The sequence below is a fragment of the Rhinoraja longicauda genome, chromosome 5, assembly GCF_053455715.1.
Source record: "Rhinoraja longicauda isolate Sanriku21f chromosome 5, sRhiLon1.1, whole genome shotgun sequence".
NCBI lineage: Eukaryota > Metazoa > Chordata > Chondrichthyes > Rajiformes > Arhynchobatidae > Rhinoraja > Rhinoraja longicauda.
In genome coordinates this window covers 57,640,436-57,655,128 of record NC_135957.1, presented here as the reverse complement: position 1 = coordinate 57,655,128, position 14,693 = coordinate 57,640,436, and the positions used below count along the sequence as shown (strand labels likewise).

Sequence of the window (14,693 nt, the reverse complement as noted above, 5' to 3'; positions counted from 1 at the left end):
TCCAGGGGGAGACGTAACGGACGTCTGACATCACGTTGCCGCGGCAACGAGCAGCCGCGACCTGGGCGGAAATGAGGAATCCCAGCACGTGACCCTGGTCCCTCCGTCCATCCCCCTCCCCCGCCCCCTTCCCCCGCCCCGCCCCCATCCCCCGCCCCCTCCCCCCTCTCCCGTCTTCCCCTCAACTCCTTCTCCTCAACCCCTTCCCCCTTTGCTGCAAAACAAAACTCCCAGTGAATTAGCTCTAACCTCTCATATATTCTCGTGTAAAACAATAACTGCCGATGCCGGTACAAATCGGAGGCATTTATTCACAAAATGCTGGAGTAACTCAGCGGGTCAGGCAGCATCTCTCAGGAGAGAGGGAGTGGGTGACGTTTCGGGCCGAGACCCTATTCTCACTCAGGTTGAGGCCAGAGGTGCCTCCTTCTTGGTTTTTATGCCACGGTGGCAGTTATTTATGCCTGAGCCTCCAGATGGCAGCGCAAAGTTTCTGACCGGACACTTTGCAACTGATGTCAGCTCACAGATGTAACGTTGGAGCAGTAAAAACAGTGCCTGCAGAATGGCGGACAAGTAGGTGCTTTGCTGACAATATTTATCGATTTAAGAACTGGTAACATTTTACTGAGGTTGTACTCATTTCTACTGATTCTGTTGCAGTTGGTGGGGAGGCTGGATTCAGCAGAACATCGCGAAAGCGAAAGCCAAGGTAAAAATCAGATTAACAGCTGAACGTCGCCGACTGATGCAATTGTTAGATTGCTTCGCGGTTTTGATCAAATTAATGTTGTAGTTGTCTTGAATTTTAGCAAAATATTATTTATACTCTGTGCGGACAGTGGTCATTTTGTGAAAACCCCTTGCATTGGAGAGTATGATGAGTCATGTCCCACCCGTTACTGCTTTGAATGATAAAAACTTTTACTTTTTGGGTTTTCAATAGATTGTCTTTTTTTTAAACTGCCTCATCGTCATCCATCCAACTCAAAAGTAAATTAGGGCCTGTCCCACTTAGGCGATTTTTAAGGCGACTGCCGGCGACTGTCAAAGTCGTACCAGATCGCCGATAATTTTGTTTTACCCTACGACAATGACCACGACAATGCCCAGTCAGGTCGATGCAAGTTACTTTTTTTTTTCTGAAACTGGCACCTGGCTAAGAGATTGCACTGTCTTCGGAAACATGGCGAAATTCCCACGCTTACCTGACCGTCAAACTGTCGCCTCCAATCTACCTGTCAAATGTCCTGACGGTAAATAAATTGGTTAAAGAAAACTATCTTCTGGTATCTTCAAATGCCTTTTCTTAATTTAATATTACGTTCTTCTATATACACCTGCGACAACCTAGCAAACCTGGGGACAGCATGCGACAGCGCCCGCAATAAGCTACGATACCTGGCGACAAGCCAGCTGTCCCCGAGAAATTTCTATCTGGAAGATTTTTCCGCGACGCGCCGAGATCGGCTACGATTTATTGAAGACCCTTCACGATCATGCCCGCGACACCCCGGCGAACATTCGGCGACAGTCTAGTCACCTTAAAATTGCCTAAGTGGGACAGGCCCTTATTAAGGAGCCACTTGAGGGATGACCATCAAGACAATATGGAGTTTTGATAATAGCTTTTCAGGCTCCAATGCCCTATCCCAGGAGTGGTCTACTCCTGGTGGCCCACATCTAGATTTTGGGAAACTATTGCCTTCCATCACCCTCACAAACTAAACTACCGAGCCACTGATTATGTCTATTCCACTGGCAACTGTCTGAGGCTGAATCAGACGGTTTGTAAGCTCTGTATCGTACTTGATTCATATTGAGCTTTGACCACGTTACCTAAAAATCACTTATTTCCTGAATAATTCTTTATTCGTCATTCCCGGCATGGGTAGGGTGGATAGTCAGAACGTTTTTCCCAGGATGGAAAAATCAAATACTGAAGGGCATAGCTTCAAGGTGAGAGGGCCAAAATTTCAAAGGAGATGTGCCGGGGCAAGTATTTTTGTTGTACAGAGGGCGATGTTTGCTTGGAATGCACTGCCAAGGATGGTGGTTGAGGCAGATACAATAGTGGTATTTAAGAGAATTTTGGATAGGCATATGGATATAGAGTCATAGAGTTATTCAGCATGAAAACATGCCCTTTGGCCCAACTTGCCCATATCGACCAACATGTCCCATCTGCCTGTGTTTGGCCCATATCTCTCTAAACCTGTCCTATCCATGTACCTGTCTAAATGTTTCTTAACCTGCCTTAACTACCTCCTCTGACAGCTCGTTCCATATACCGACTGCCCAATGTATGAAAAGGTTGCCCCTCAGGTTCCTATTCAATCTATTAGGCTCACTGGTCTATTGTTCCCAGGCATTTTCTTGCAAACCTTCTAAATAAAAACATAATATTAGCCATCCTCCAGTCACCCGGCACCTCATTGGTGTATAACAATGATCCATATATCTCTGCAATTTTCTTTAAGCTTCCCACAGCGTCCTTGGATACAAGTGATCTGGCCCGGAAGATTTATGTTCCTTCAAATGTCCCTGTCCAGTACTTCCTCAACTGTAATGCAGACTGTCCACAAGACTTCTTCATTAACAGTCCCAAGTTAATTTAGATTTCAAACAAAAGTCATAGCTTCAATGCTGTGAGAGCATGAAATCATTGGATAAAATCGTACTTAATGACATTGCCATCCTAAAGGTGTGTTATGTGTGCACTGTGGATAAAGTAGCTGTTCACATTGAAGCATTTATTTCAAGTTCACATCTTTAATTTCTTTTTAATTAACAGTCTGCAAGTGCCATGGAGCTTTTGAAGTGTGATTTGGCTGAATTCACACAGGTTATCCAAAATGACACCGTGTCTACTATTGCTGCCACAGCTTTAGCATTCAAAGAAAAACTGAATGTGAGTCTGTAACCGTATGGCAACTTCCTGAGTGCATATTTGTTACTAAATGGACTGCATTGTTTTTAAGAAACTAAGCAAATTCAGAGAGTACATGTGGAAACCTTCAGTTTACTTAAAAGGATCATGTTTCTGTTCATTTTTCCTGCATTGCAAGCTAATAAATATATATATAAATTCATATAATATGATTCTGTGAATATATTTTGGTGTATGTACACCGATATTTATATACCTATGTATAAAATATGTATATGCCCATGTCCATAATTAATGGGTGAATGTATATATATTCATATACAGTATTATGAATGTGTGCATATATAATATATATGTACAAACACGTTATATTTATATTTATTATTTATAGTCTTTAGATGGTTAGGTTTTACTGAGATTTTCACTCAGTTCAATTAACTACATTACAATTAACCTACATTTCCTGAAACCCAAGTTAAAATGTCATTAGATTTGTCAATATTTTGTGCTCTGTAACAAAGTAACAGCAAGTTTATGAATGCGAGTATTAAACTACCTAGTGATGCCTAACACAAATTCAGCAGGTCTCTGATAGCTTTGTATTGTTCAGTTCAATTATATTTTATGCCATGTGATTTTAGACTCAAGATTAATTGCACAAAAGGATGCAATGTACTGGAGTAACTCAGCAGTTTAGGCAGCATCTCTGGAGAACATGGATAGGTCACATATCTGGTCGAGACCCTCCTTCACGTCACAAAGTACTGGAGTAACTCAGCAGGTCAGGCAGCATCTCTGGAGCCATTTAATTAATTCCAGTCACTTTTGCTCAAGTAGGATCAGAGACATCTGCTACCACACTAACCACAAACTGCAGAACAACGTATAACTTGTTTTGGTGCTTCTCCTACTTCCTAGGTTGAGGAGTCCACAGAAGGATGTCATAATCTTAGCAAAGGGCTTTCAAACTTTCTCGGAGCCATCTCAGAGGCATTTACACCTGCAGTAGAAGAATCAGATGTGCCTCATGTGAAAACAGTAAAAGACATTCAGATGAGATTTAGCGAACCATATGATAGAGTTAAGGTATGTAGGTCGTGGCATTTATAGAATAGAAGAACAAGAGTTAAATGAAAGGTAACCATTTCATAATTTATGTTTGTAATTACTAGGTTCGATTATGCAATCTTCTGGCTAATCCAGCAACATATTGTGCAAAACCAGATGGTAAGATACAACTAAATGCTGTAATCTGTAGTAATACTGTAAATAAAATAATCTTTCAAAGGTTTTAGCAGACATTCACCTTTTTTTCTGCTGTTCATCCCAAATAGTCAAATGGCTATATCTGTGGAGAAACACTGGCCTCATTTGGCAAACTACTGCTTCATCACTGTAACATCAATTTTTTACATTCCAATCTTTAAACTTTAATGATACAGCATGCAAACAGGCCCTTTGGCTCACCGAGTCCACACTGACCAATGATCACCCTGTACCCTAATGCTATCCTACACACTAGGGACAATTTTACCGAAGTAATATAACCTACAAACTTGTACATTTTTGGTGTATGGGAGGAAACCGGAGAACCCAGAGAAAATCCACACAGTTAAAGGGAGAATGTACAAACTTGGTACAGCCGGTATTCTTGCTATTGAGGGCGTGCAGCGTAGGTTTACTAGGTTAATTCCCGGAATGGCGGGACTGTCATATGTTGAAAGACTGGAGCGACTAGACTTGTATACACTGGAATTTAGAAGGATGAGAGGGGATCTTATCGAAACGTATAAGATTATTAAGGGGTTGGACACGTTAGAGGCAGGAAACATGTTCCCAATGTTGGGGGAGTCCAAAACAAGGGGCCACAGTTTAAGAATAACGGGTAGGCCATTTAGAACGGAGATGAGGAAAAACTTTTTCAGTCAGAGAGTTGTGAATCTGTGGAATTCTCTGCCTCAAAAGGCAGTGGAGGCCAATTCTTGGAATGCATTCAAGAGAGAGCTAGATAGAGATCTTAAGGATAGTGGAGTCAGGGGGTATGGGGAGAAGGCAGGAACGGGGTACTGATTGAGAATGATCAGCCATGATCACATTGAATGGCGGTGCTGGCTCGAAGGGCCGAATGGCCTACTCCTGCACCTATTGTCTATTGTCTACCCATAATCAGGATCAATCCTGAGTGTCTTGCACTGTAAGGGAGCAACTCTACTGCTACGCCACTGTGCCACCCCATTCTATTCCAGATTTGTCTCAATTTTTTTTTTTGCTTTTGAAATCGAATGTGCAGCATAGGTAAAATAAACTTAGGTAATGTGGAAATCTACTATTTCTGTAGTTGTGAAGCAGCTGCTGCTCTTTTAACTTCAATGCAATGTGGAAAGAATTGCAGTTTGATACTAACAGGGTGGCTCTTGTAGAGAGTTGATGCAGGTGCAATGGTTTGAATAGCCTCCATCCATTCATTAGAAACTCCATGACTACAAGATGGTAGGTATTTCTTCAGACAATTATAAGACTTGCACTCCTTGTGTACAGCTTGAAATTGTTTGCTTCCGTTCCTTAAATGAACTTCATGATTCGGCCTTTGAAAATAACAATCAAGTCATAGCCTGGAATTAGACACTGGCAAAACATAATTGAGTAGCCCATGTTAAACATGGGAAGGAAGGGGATAACCCTGCGAAGAAAAGGGATTGAAATATATGAAGTATGCCAGGAATTGAATTGCATTTTAAATATGTCCTATTTTCAGTATTATTTGACTTGTCTAATTGTTTCTTCAATGCAAATCTTTTCTACCTGCAGAACAATACAATTTCTGGCTGTCAGGCTTCAGCTTGGAAGATGAGAAGTGGACAATATCCAATCTCCTTGTTAATAGTCCAGAAATAAGGGATCTTTATGCAAAATTGGTATACTTTGTTCCAAGTAGTAATTATGGTGATTTAAAGTACCTGATCTGAGATGCACACAATTATATGTATGCAAAGTCTTGTTTCCTTTTTAGCTCCTCATCCCAAATTGCTTTGTTTTAGTTTGAGAATAAAACCGGACTGAATTGTAAACATGTTCTTCAATTAACTTTAGAAATAATTAATTTGTTTTGTAAGATCTGTTTTAACTCCAACATATTGTTAATGCAATCATAAAAAAAACTGTCAACTTCTTTTGGGAAGCAACAATTCTAGATTCTTCCAAAGATTACACCACTAATCGCATTTAAAAAAAAAGATTTGAGTTGAGTTATTGTAAACTTTCAATTTTATGTTAGTCAGATGTAGCATTGTTCTATCAATAGATAGAATATTTCCGATTTTAGTTTAATTTAGAGATATAATAATAATAATAATAATAATTCATTTATTTTATATAGCGCCTTATCACATGCTCAAAGCGCTTTACAAAAACAATTAACATAGAAACAAACAGACAAACTATCCTGACGGAAAAGCGGCGAATACTCAACGCCAGCGTCCTCTCACGTCAGGGTCCGGCAGTAGACATTAAAAAGCACAAGACACACAGATATAATTTTTTACACAAACAGCCATCACAGTGATTGCTCTAGGCATACCCTCACTGTGATGGAAGGCAAAGTCTTATCTCCTCCTCGTTCTTCTCCCGTGGTGCCACGAGGTGATAGAGGCTCCCAACTTTTTGAAGCCCCCACCGGGCGATGGAAAGTCCCAGGGCCGAGCCGAGCAGGCCGATGAAAGTCCTGAGCCCCCACCGGGCGATGGAAAGTCCCAGGGCCGAGCCGAGCAGGCCGATGAAAGTCCTGAGCCCCCACCGGGCGATGGAAAGTGCTGCGGCCGAGCCACGCAGGGCGATGAAGGGCCTGCGGGCGGGTCGATCGTACCTTGCGCTTCGGGGCGGTCGAAGCTGCTGCGGCTGGAGCTCCCAAAAGCCGGTCGCCAGCCAGGGACCTGCGAACTCTCGATGTTGCGGTCTGCAGGGCCCACGGCCGAAGCCTCCGAGATGGTAAGTCCAGGCCATGCGACCGGAGTCTTTGAGGTCGATCCCAGCTGGAGGCCACCGACTCCACGATGTTAGGCCGTAGCGCGAACGGAGATACGACACGGTAAAGGTCGCATCTCCGTTGAGGAGGAGATTTGAAAAAAGGTTTCCCCCAACCCCCCCACCACCCCCCCACATACACAGAGTTAAAAATAAAACAAAACGTACATTTAACGACGACAATGACAAAAAACAACAAAAAAAAACAGAGAGACTGCCGGTGAGCCGCAGCTGCAGAGCACAGCCACGCCCCCTTATAGCATGGAAATAGCATGGAAACAAGCCTTACAGCCCACTGAATCTACGCTGACCACCTGTTCACACTAGTTCTATGTTATCCCACTCTCTCATCCACTCCCAACACTTTAGGAGTATTTTAAACGGAAGCCAATTAATACCTTGGGGATATGGGAGGAAACTGGAGCACCTGGAGAAAACTCACAGGGTCACATGGAGAATGTACAAACTCCACACAGACACCACGTGGTCAGGATCAAATCCAGGTCTATGGTGGTGTGAGGTAGTTGATCCACCAGCTGCATCACTGTTTAAAACAAAAATGCTGTGTTTTAGTTCACATTGTGCGTTCCTGTCAACCTAAAATGTTTTTATATGTTTGGCAGGTTCCAAATGAAGTTGCTCATAATGACTTCTGGTGTCGTTATTTCTACAGAGTTCATGAACTTCATCAGGTCAGCACTGCAATATGTTGAGATCTCTGGGTAAAGCTGTAACGATTTGCATTCTGAAGATTATATTCAATCTCTGCATCATTTGTTTTGATATTGTGCCGACATTAGGTGGGGGTTGATGGTACATTCATTTTCTCTCACACATCTAATTTTGGATGCCAGGCAAGGGAGTGAGTTGGCACTAGCTGTAATGATCAGAGTTGTTGTTGTACGATTGATAGTTGGAAGACCATCAACATTGGTGGTAATTGTGTTTGATCGTAGTTGACTTTTTCAATGAAGAAGGAGGGTAGGGAGCGAAAATAAAACAAAACTTGACAGGAAAAAAAAGAGGTGACAAGATGTAAATGTGCAATCATTGAAATTTGACATGGAAATCTCATTTAATTAGTGAAAATCAATGCAAATAGACCCACTCAGATTGGGTTTCTTTACCCGTGAATATTCACAATGGATCTGTAAGTTAGTGTTTTATTTTTCATTTCAGTGAATACAACTGACACATGGGCTTGGGCAGATGTGTATTTATAATAACAAAATATTCAGCAGCAGGTAATGTCAGATCTGAATCTTAGTGCTCTATTTCTAAGCCATCTCCTTGCAAGTACCCCCTCTGAAAGGGACTGAGATTACATAATAGATAGCGACATCGCATTGCACAAAACAGGCCCTTCAGTCCATGCCGACCGAGATGCCTATTTGAGCTAGTTCCATTTACCAGCATTTGGCCCAGATCTCTCTCATTCTCAACTTTTCGCATTCATGCACAAAGAATGATTTTCTTATGAGATGTCGAGATAAATTCAGCCCTCAACATGAACTTGTTGGATCATTCTACTCATAGTTATGGCCAAAAGGAATGTTTCCTATATCAGGTATGGATGGTAATTCCTGATGAGATCGGGTATAATTTATCTAGCCACGTAATAAAGGCAATCATGTCAGATCCTTAATTTTTGGCCTTTCTATTCGTAACAATGTTACGGCAAATCAAAATTGAAATAAACGTGGTTCCGCAAATTTAACTCCTTGTTCCAACCTATGTCCAGGAGGAAGAAAGGAGAACAGCTTTAAAAGCGAGAGCAGACCAAACTGCACACTCTGAGGACCTCAAGTGGGAAGATGATGAAGGTACTGCATTATTATTCTCTTGAGCCATTTTGTAATGAATTAAAGTAATTCTCAAGTCAAATAAAGAATTGAGAAGTGAAACCTTAGAAGGATACACTATCTTGGGTAATGTATCCAAAAGTAAGTTAAATGGCATTTTGGTTTGTATCTTATCATCTAGTTCACAATTTGGTTTGATTCAGGAGCCTTATTTTAGTATATACCAACAAACAGTATCCTGATTGGATACATTTAGACATTTTGATGCTTTCAGGATTGAATTGATGTCCATTCCCAAAAACGAATGTGATGAAGTTTGATAAATCCGTTGAATTAATTGTTAAATGATTAGTATTTTGACACATGTAATGCATCTTTCAGATAATATAAACAACAAAAAAGTTGTAGGGCTATCTCAACAACTGTTCATTAACACCACTATAAACCAAGGGGGAAATAAAAGAGGAATATGACACTTTAATTTGTTGACTTTATCTTTTTTTCCGCCTCAGATGAGTGGGATGGCTCAAGTATAATTTTGGATGCTGAATGTAGACCAAATGATGTGAATCTCGTAAACGACAAGATGCACAGTTCAAACCCCAATGGAACATTGGATAAACCAGAACATAATCTTGAAGAACTAAGCTTAAGATCTACCATGACAAGTCTTTCAGAAAGTACATTACATGAAACCCAGCTTCTCGTAAAGCTTCCTGTTGAAGCCAGTAGAAACGTCAAATGTAAAACTTTTGCGGGGGAAGTCAGCCAAATGTCAGAAGCATTATTGGAAATTAAAAGAAAGAGTATTAAAGGTTCTTCAAAAGAAGGAGTGCACAATAAACTGTTTGAGGCCAAAGGTGCTGGTGAGAACACTTCAGGCTCTGATGAGTATCTTCTCTCCACTTCTAGTCGAAGAAACAATGAGAGTATGCATTTGTTGTCTAACATTGAACAAAATTCAGGATTACAATTTGATTCTAATGTCAAAGAATCTTCTTTATTAAAAGGTAAGTTTTTTTTAACACATCTCAAAATACATCTTAAACATATTAATTTTCCTCCAATTTCTTCCGGCAGTGTTTACCTTTCTCTGCCTCCGGTAGGTATTCTTTTTTGCTTGACTGCAGTTTCTTAAATACCTGGCATTCTATCATATCTAGTACAGGGCTCGACTCAAGTTCGCATTTGTAGCTTGGTGGTGAGAAGCAGCAGGCTCTTGTTGAGTGATCTGAACATACTTTAAACTATAATTCACACCAGATCAATCGGAAACGAGTAGTTTATGCACAGCAATGGGATAGGTAATGTAACTAATTTTCCTCTCTACAAGTGAAATTCTAAAACCTATTCTGGGAAAAATAGTGGCAAATTGAATGAGGTATCTACTGCCCAGTGATATCTACTGAGCTCGCCCACAGTGTTTACATCCAATTTCCATTTTTTTTAAAACACTCAGTTATTTCATCCACCTTTTTAGTCACAGTCCTATTCTTAATATTGGTTCTGTTTACAGCATAACTGTCCTAAACTTTTTCTTGCATCTGACTTGTATTTTGTTTTAAATTCAATTCCATGCTCATCTTTAAGGGTACATTTTCATTCTTGGTTTTGTTGTACTGATCTCAAATCCAGTACAGTATTGGTTGAAGTAAACTATTTTAGTTTGTTTCTGATGTCTGATCAATTTAAACTCTTGACTCCAAGATTTATGCTGTGACTGTTGCATTAGTGCAAAGTGATGTGTTCTGTTTCTTTTAGTCCCTAATATGTTAAATCTATTTTCTTTCTGATATTTTCCTTTAAAGTTCAGCCCCATTACATTTTATTCCTGTTGCCATTTTTTAAATTTACGTCCAAGTTCTGCTTTGGTTTGAAAATATCAATCTCATTTAAAAACAACTTGTTCTCTGATTTCTCTTTGTTAATGTCATGCATGGGAGGTTTCCTGGTTATGGTGGTGCCCAGTGAGTTTCTGATGTAGTTTGTTTTTTTTGCTAGAATTTAGGGGCCTGTCCCACTTTAGGCGATTTTAAGACCACTGCCGGCGACTAGGCTGTCGCCGACAGTTTGCCGGGTGTCACGGGCATGATCGTGAGGAGTCTTCCAAGAATCGTAGTGCATCTCAGCGCATCGCTGAGAAATCATCCGGAGTGAAATTTCTCGGCGACAGCTGGCTTGTCGCCAGGTATCATTGCTTATTGCGGGCGCTGTCGCATGCTGTCCCCAGGTTTGCTAGCTTCTCTTAGATGCATTTAGAAGCACATAATATTAAAATAAGTAAAGTCATTTCAAAATACCATAAAATGCTTGTGTTTAACCAATTTATTTACCGTCAGGACATTTGACAGGTAGACTGGAGGCGACAGTTTGACGGTCAGGTAAGCGTGGGAATTTCGCGATGTTTATGGCCATCAGGCATTACATTTAAAGTGGGCTCCCAACCCAGATATGCAACCCAGAAACCAGATATGCATCTCCCGTACATTTTCAAAGAATGCCCACACACTTTTCACAAAAATCCACTTAACCACTTTTTAAATTATTTTATTTAATACAGCTATTAGTAAACTGGAAGAAAATCCAGTTTATGCCTTGTTACAGTGATGCTTGGTTTTTAAGTAACCCATACAAGATGTTATAGTGCAAAACTCTCAAGTACTTACCGACTTGTCAGTGATTTCAGCGAAAATTACGACACTGGAGAAGCATTGACAGCGTGGGAATTTTGCGATGTTTCAGAAGATGCTGTAATCTCGACCTGACTCGGCATTGTCGTGGTCATTGTCGTCGGGTAAATGAAAATTTTGGCGATCTGCTACGACTTTGACAGTTGCCGGCAGTCGCCTAAAAAATCGCCTAAGTGGGACAGGCCCTTTTGTTCCATTTTTGGATAATCCTTGGTTTTTATCCTTGCCTTTCATCCCTTATGGAACTACTATGCCTCTAGCTATCCTCCTACTCCATGTCACTTTCCAGCTCAAGTTTCCCCTGCTGCTAGATGGCACTGGTGTTGCAGCACAATGACACTTTTCATAGCTGTGAATAAATATCATGTAAAATTGGCAAAGGATGGTTGAAATTCTGCTTCTAACAAATTACAGTGTAGATCAGCCTGTGGCCAGGACATAAAACACACATGTGGATTTTATAATCTATTTCAGTTTGGATATATGCTGAAGGCTAGAAATTTGCTGTTGTGCATTTAACATATATTTACTAGTCCAAAAAAAAACTTACTATGTGTGATTTATTTTGTTGTACCTGTTTTATGGCTATTTTTATGTTTACATGATAAAATACTAGTAAATTGAGATTATGGAATATGGGAAGGAGGGAGTGTAAATAGTCTCTGTATATATTTAACTCCACCTGAAATTCAATTTTTGCCTGTTTTTTACAGAAATAATAATGTATACTTTACACTTGGTAAATTAACCGAATTGTGGAAGATATCAGAGGAATTGACTACAGATTCAGACTTTGGTTTTAAAAACAAATGATCAATCTTATAAAATCCAAATGTATTTTAGTTAGGTTGTGTTTGGAGTATTGCATGCCGTTTTGGTCACCCCATTACAGACAATAAATGGAGGCTTTCGAGAGGGTGCAGAGGAGGTTTACCAGAATGCTGCACGGATTAGAGGGTTTCAGCTACAGGGAGAGGGTAGAGAGACTTGGATTGTTTTCTCTGGATCTCGGCTACAGGGAGAAGGTAGATAGACTTGGTTTGCTTTCTCTGGAATGACCAGGGTTGAGGTTAGACTTGATAAAAGTATATAGCATTTTGAAAGGCAGAGTAGATAGACGGTCAGAGCCTTTTTTCCAGAGTGGAAATGTTTAATACTAGAGGGCATTGATATAAGGTGAGAAGGGGGAAAGTTTAATGGAGATATGAAGGGCGTTTATTTACACAGAGTGGTAGGGGCTTGGAACGCATTGCCATGGGAGGCAGTTACAAGAGTGGGGTTTAAGAGGTTTTTCGATGGGCAAATGGAAGTGCAGGGAATAGAGGGATATGGATCATGTACACGCAGATGTGATCAGTTTATCAAGGCATCATGTTCAGCACAAACATTGTGGGCGAAAGATGCTGGAAAATAACAACTTGGGTTAATACCTTCCAACAATCCAAAATAACGATAAATAATTGGAAACTCTCTTCAGTAATAAGATCTGACGAATTGTGTTTTATAGATGGTTGCTTCATATTTATTTTTTTATTCAGTTACAGAAAGCACTCTAAATTCTTTTGAAAACTGGGATGAAGAATTTGATCTGGATATGACTGAAGAAGAAATTCAGATGACTTTATCACGAGCCGAAGACTTGGGAGAGGTGCCTGCTTTGATCTGCTATATCTTTGTGCCTATAAGCTACAAGATGGCCACTAAAATAAAATGAAAACTATTTTCTCTCTTTGCAGCTTGAAATCGAAGAATGGGATGATTGGGTGTGCAAACAGAAGTGAAATCTTTTGGCCTTTCTGCTATTTATCTCTCAAGTTGGTTTCCAAAAATATCTAACTGCATCCTGTGCCAGCAATCAGTTACCTCTGCCTTCTGCACCAATAGAAATGACTCTTCGGATCACACAATTGTCAAATTTACAGCATATCATTAACACTTATTATTTTTAACGTTGTGTGTAAGTTTACATGCTGACTAAACATAACTGATATGAAACTGACATGAAATATCAGTGATGAAAGCTAAAGGCGAATAAAACTCTGACAGCCTTGATCAATCTACATCGTTTGTTTATACTTCAAGAAGAAAAATATTGACATTCATATTAAAACAGGACAAGATTCAGGATTATCATATGATCTTGTGGAATCCAGCAATGTGAAAGATTTGATGAGTTACCCATGTAGAAGAGCTGTCCTATTGTTCAAAATCTTATTGGCCAACCTTGTGGTGAAGCTATCATCAGGGAAAGTGACCAAGACTTCCAAGATTTTGAAACAGTACTCATTCCAGGGAGCCATAGAATTTTTTTTTTACAAATTTTCTATGCACACTTCTTTCAGGCAAATCGCCAGTGTCTTCTTTGAAGTTGTAATTAATGGTAACTTCAGCACTTTTGAGCTGGAAACATGGAAATTATGGTCAGTTCTACAACTGAACTACTCGTCTCATTCTGACCTGCGCAAGATAACCACTAATGAGGTGTTTGCACAGTAATCAACCAGAACCAGAACAGCGGGCTGGATTCCTCGTGGACTTTAGCACATGAGAGAGAACATGGGTTATATCGCCTTTGACTTGTGATTGACTCTCACCATAAATTCTGCACCAGGCCTGAGGGACAAATAGTAGTAGGTCCTAATTTGAATGGATGGGAACAGCTGTGAAGGATTAACTTTAATTATATTGTTTTAAGTACTTTCTCAAAATCTTTACACCATAGTTGACTTGTGAATTTGTACATTAAAATGTTTACAGGAGTCTGAAATTATTTTGGATTTTTTTGTTGTTTTAAGCTTTATTTGTTTGATGTTTGTTCTGAACTGATCTGTCTGGGATCACATGGTCAATCTTCAAAGCTTTTGTAGGGGGTGATGATGGGGTTCCTGTTCTGGCCACTGTACACAATTTTCCAATGGGTGTGGAAGAACTAGTCATCATGCGGAGCCACGCCCTACAAACAATATTCTGGTTTCTGAAGGTTCCCACTTGGCAACATTTTATTATATTTCCTGAAGTCAGCAACATGCCAATAATGCAAAATACAACCCACAGAAATTGCTTCAGTGGGTAAATTGATTTCCCCTCACAACAGTGGTAATTTGCCACTCAGAAGAGTGCACAGAAAATTATTCAATCTGTCAAAACCTTTCTCTGACTCCCTGGAATGAGTCCTGTTTCAAAAAGTTAGGTGTCTTGATTACTTTGTTACCACCAGAAATGTATTTGTTCTGATTTTTGCTTCCTACCCTAATTGTAGTGGCAGTGAGCTCTGTGACTTCATGACTGAAG

General features: G+C 40.2%; 1 protein-coding gene across 2 annotated transcripts; it reads left to right on the top strand.

Annotated features, from left to right (window-relative positions):
* The first annotated feature begins 169 nt into the window (after nt 1-169).
* Nucleotides 170-14,693, top strand: LOC144593673 (BSD domain-containing protein 1-like). 2 transcript variants are annotated; one of them, XM_078399611.1, is made up of 11 exons: nt 170-576; nt 664-712; nt 2,795-2,911; nt 3,809-3,976; nt 4,063-4,117; nt 5,699-5,805; nt 7,534-7,602; nt 8,652-8,733; nt 9,225-9,722; nt 12,941-13,050; nt 13,139-14,693. In XM_078399611.1, the coding sequence occupies exons 1-11, from the start codon at nt 566-568 to the stop codon at nt 13,181-13,183; spliced, it is 1,311 nt and encodes a 436-aa protein (XP_078255737.1). In that variant the 5' UTR covers nt 170-565; the 3' UTR covers nt 13,184-14,693. The 2 variants fall into 2 exon arrangements, with proteins under 2 accessions (XP_078255737.1, XP_078255739.1); XM_078399613.1 differs by lacking the exons at nt 170-576; nt 664-712; nt 2,795-2,911 and adding an exon at nt 3,300-3,671.

What these genes read in the sequence shown, in the direction of transcription:
- LOC144593673 (XM_078399611.1), top strand. An exon ending in ATATTGTGCAAAACCAGATG is followed by an intron (nt 4,118 to 5,698) that starts GTAAGATACAAC and finishes TTCTACCTGCAG; the next exon opens with AACAATACAATTTCTGGCTG. An exon ending in GAGTTCATGAACTTCATCAG is followed by an intron (nt 7,603 to 8,651) that starts GTCAGCACTGCA and finishes ACCTATGTCCAG; the next exon opens with GAGGAAGAAAGGAGAACAGC.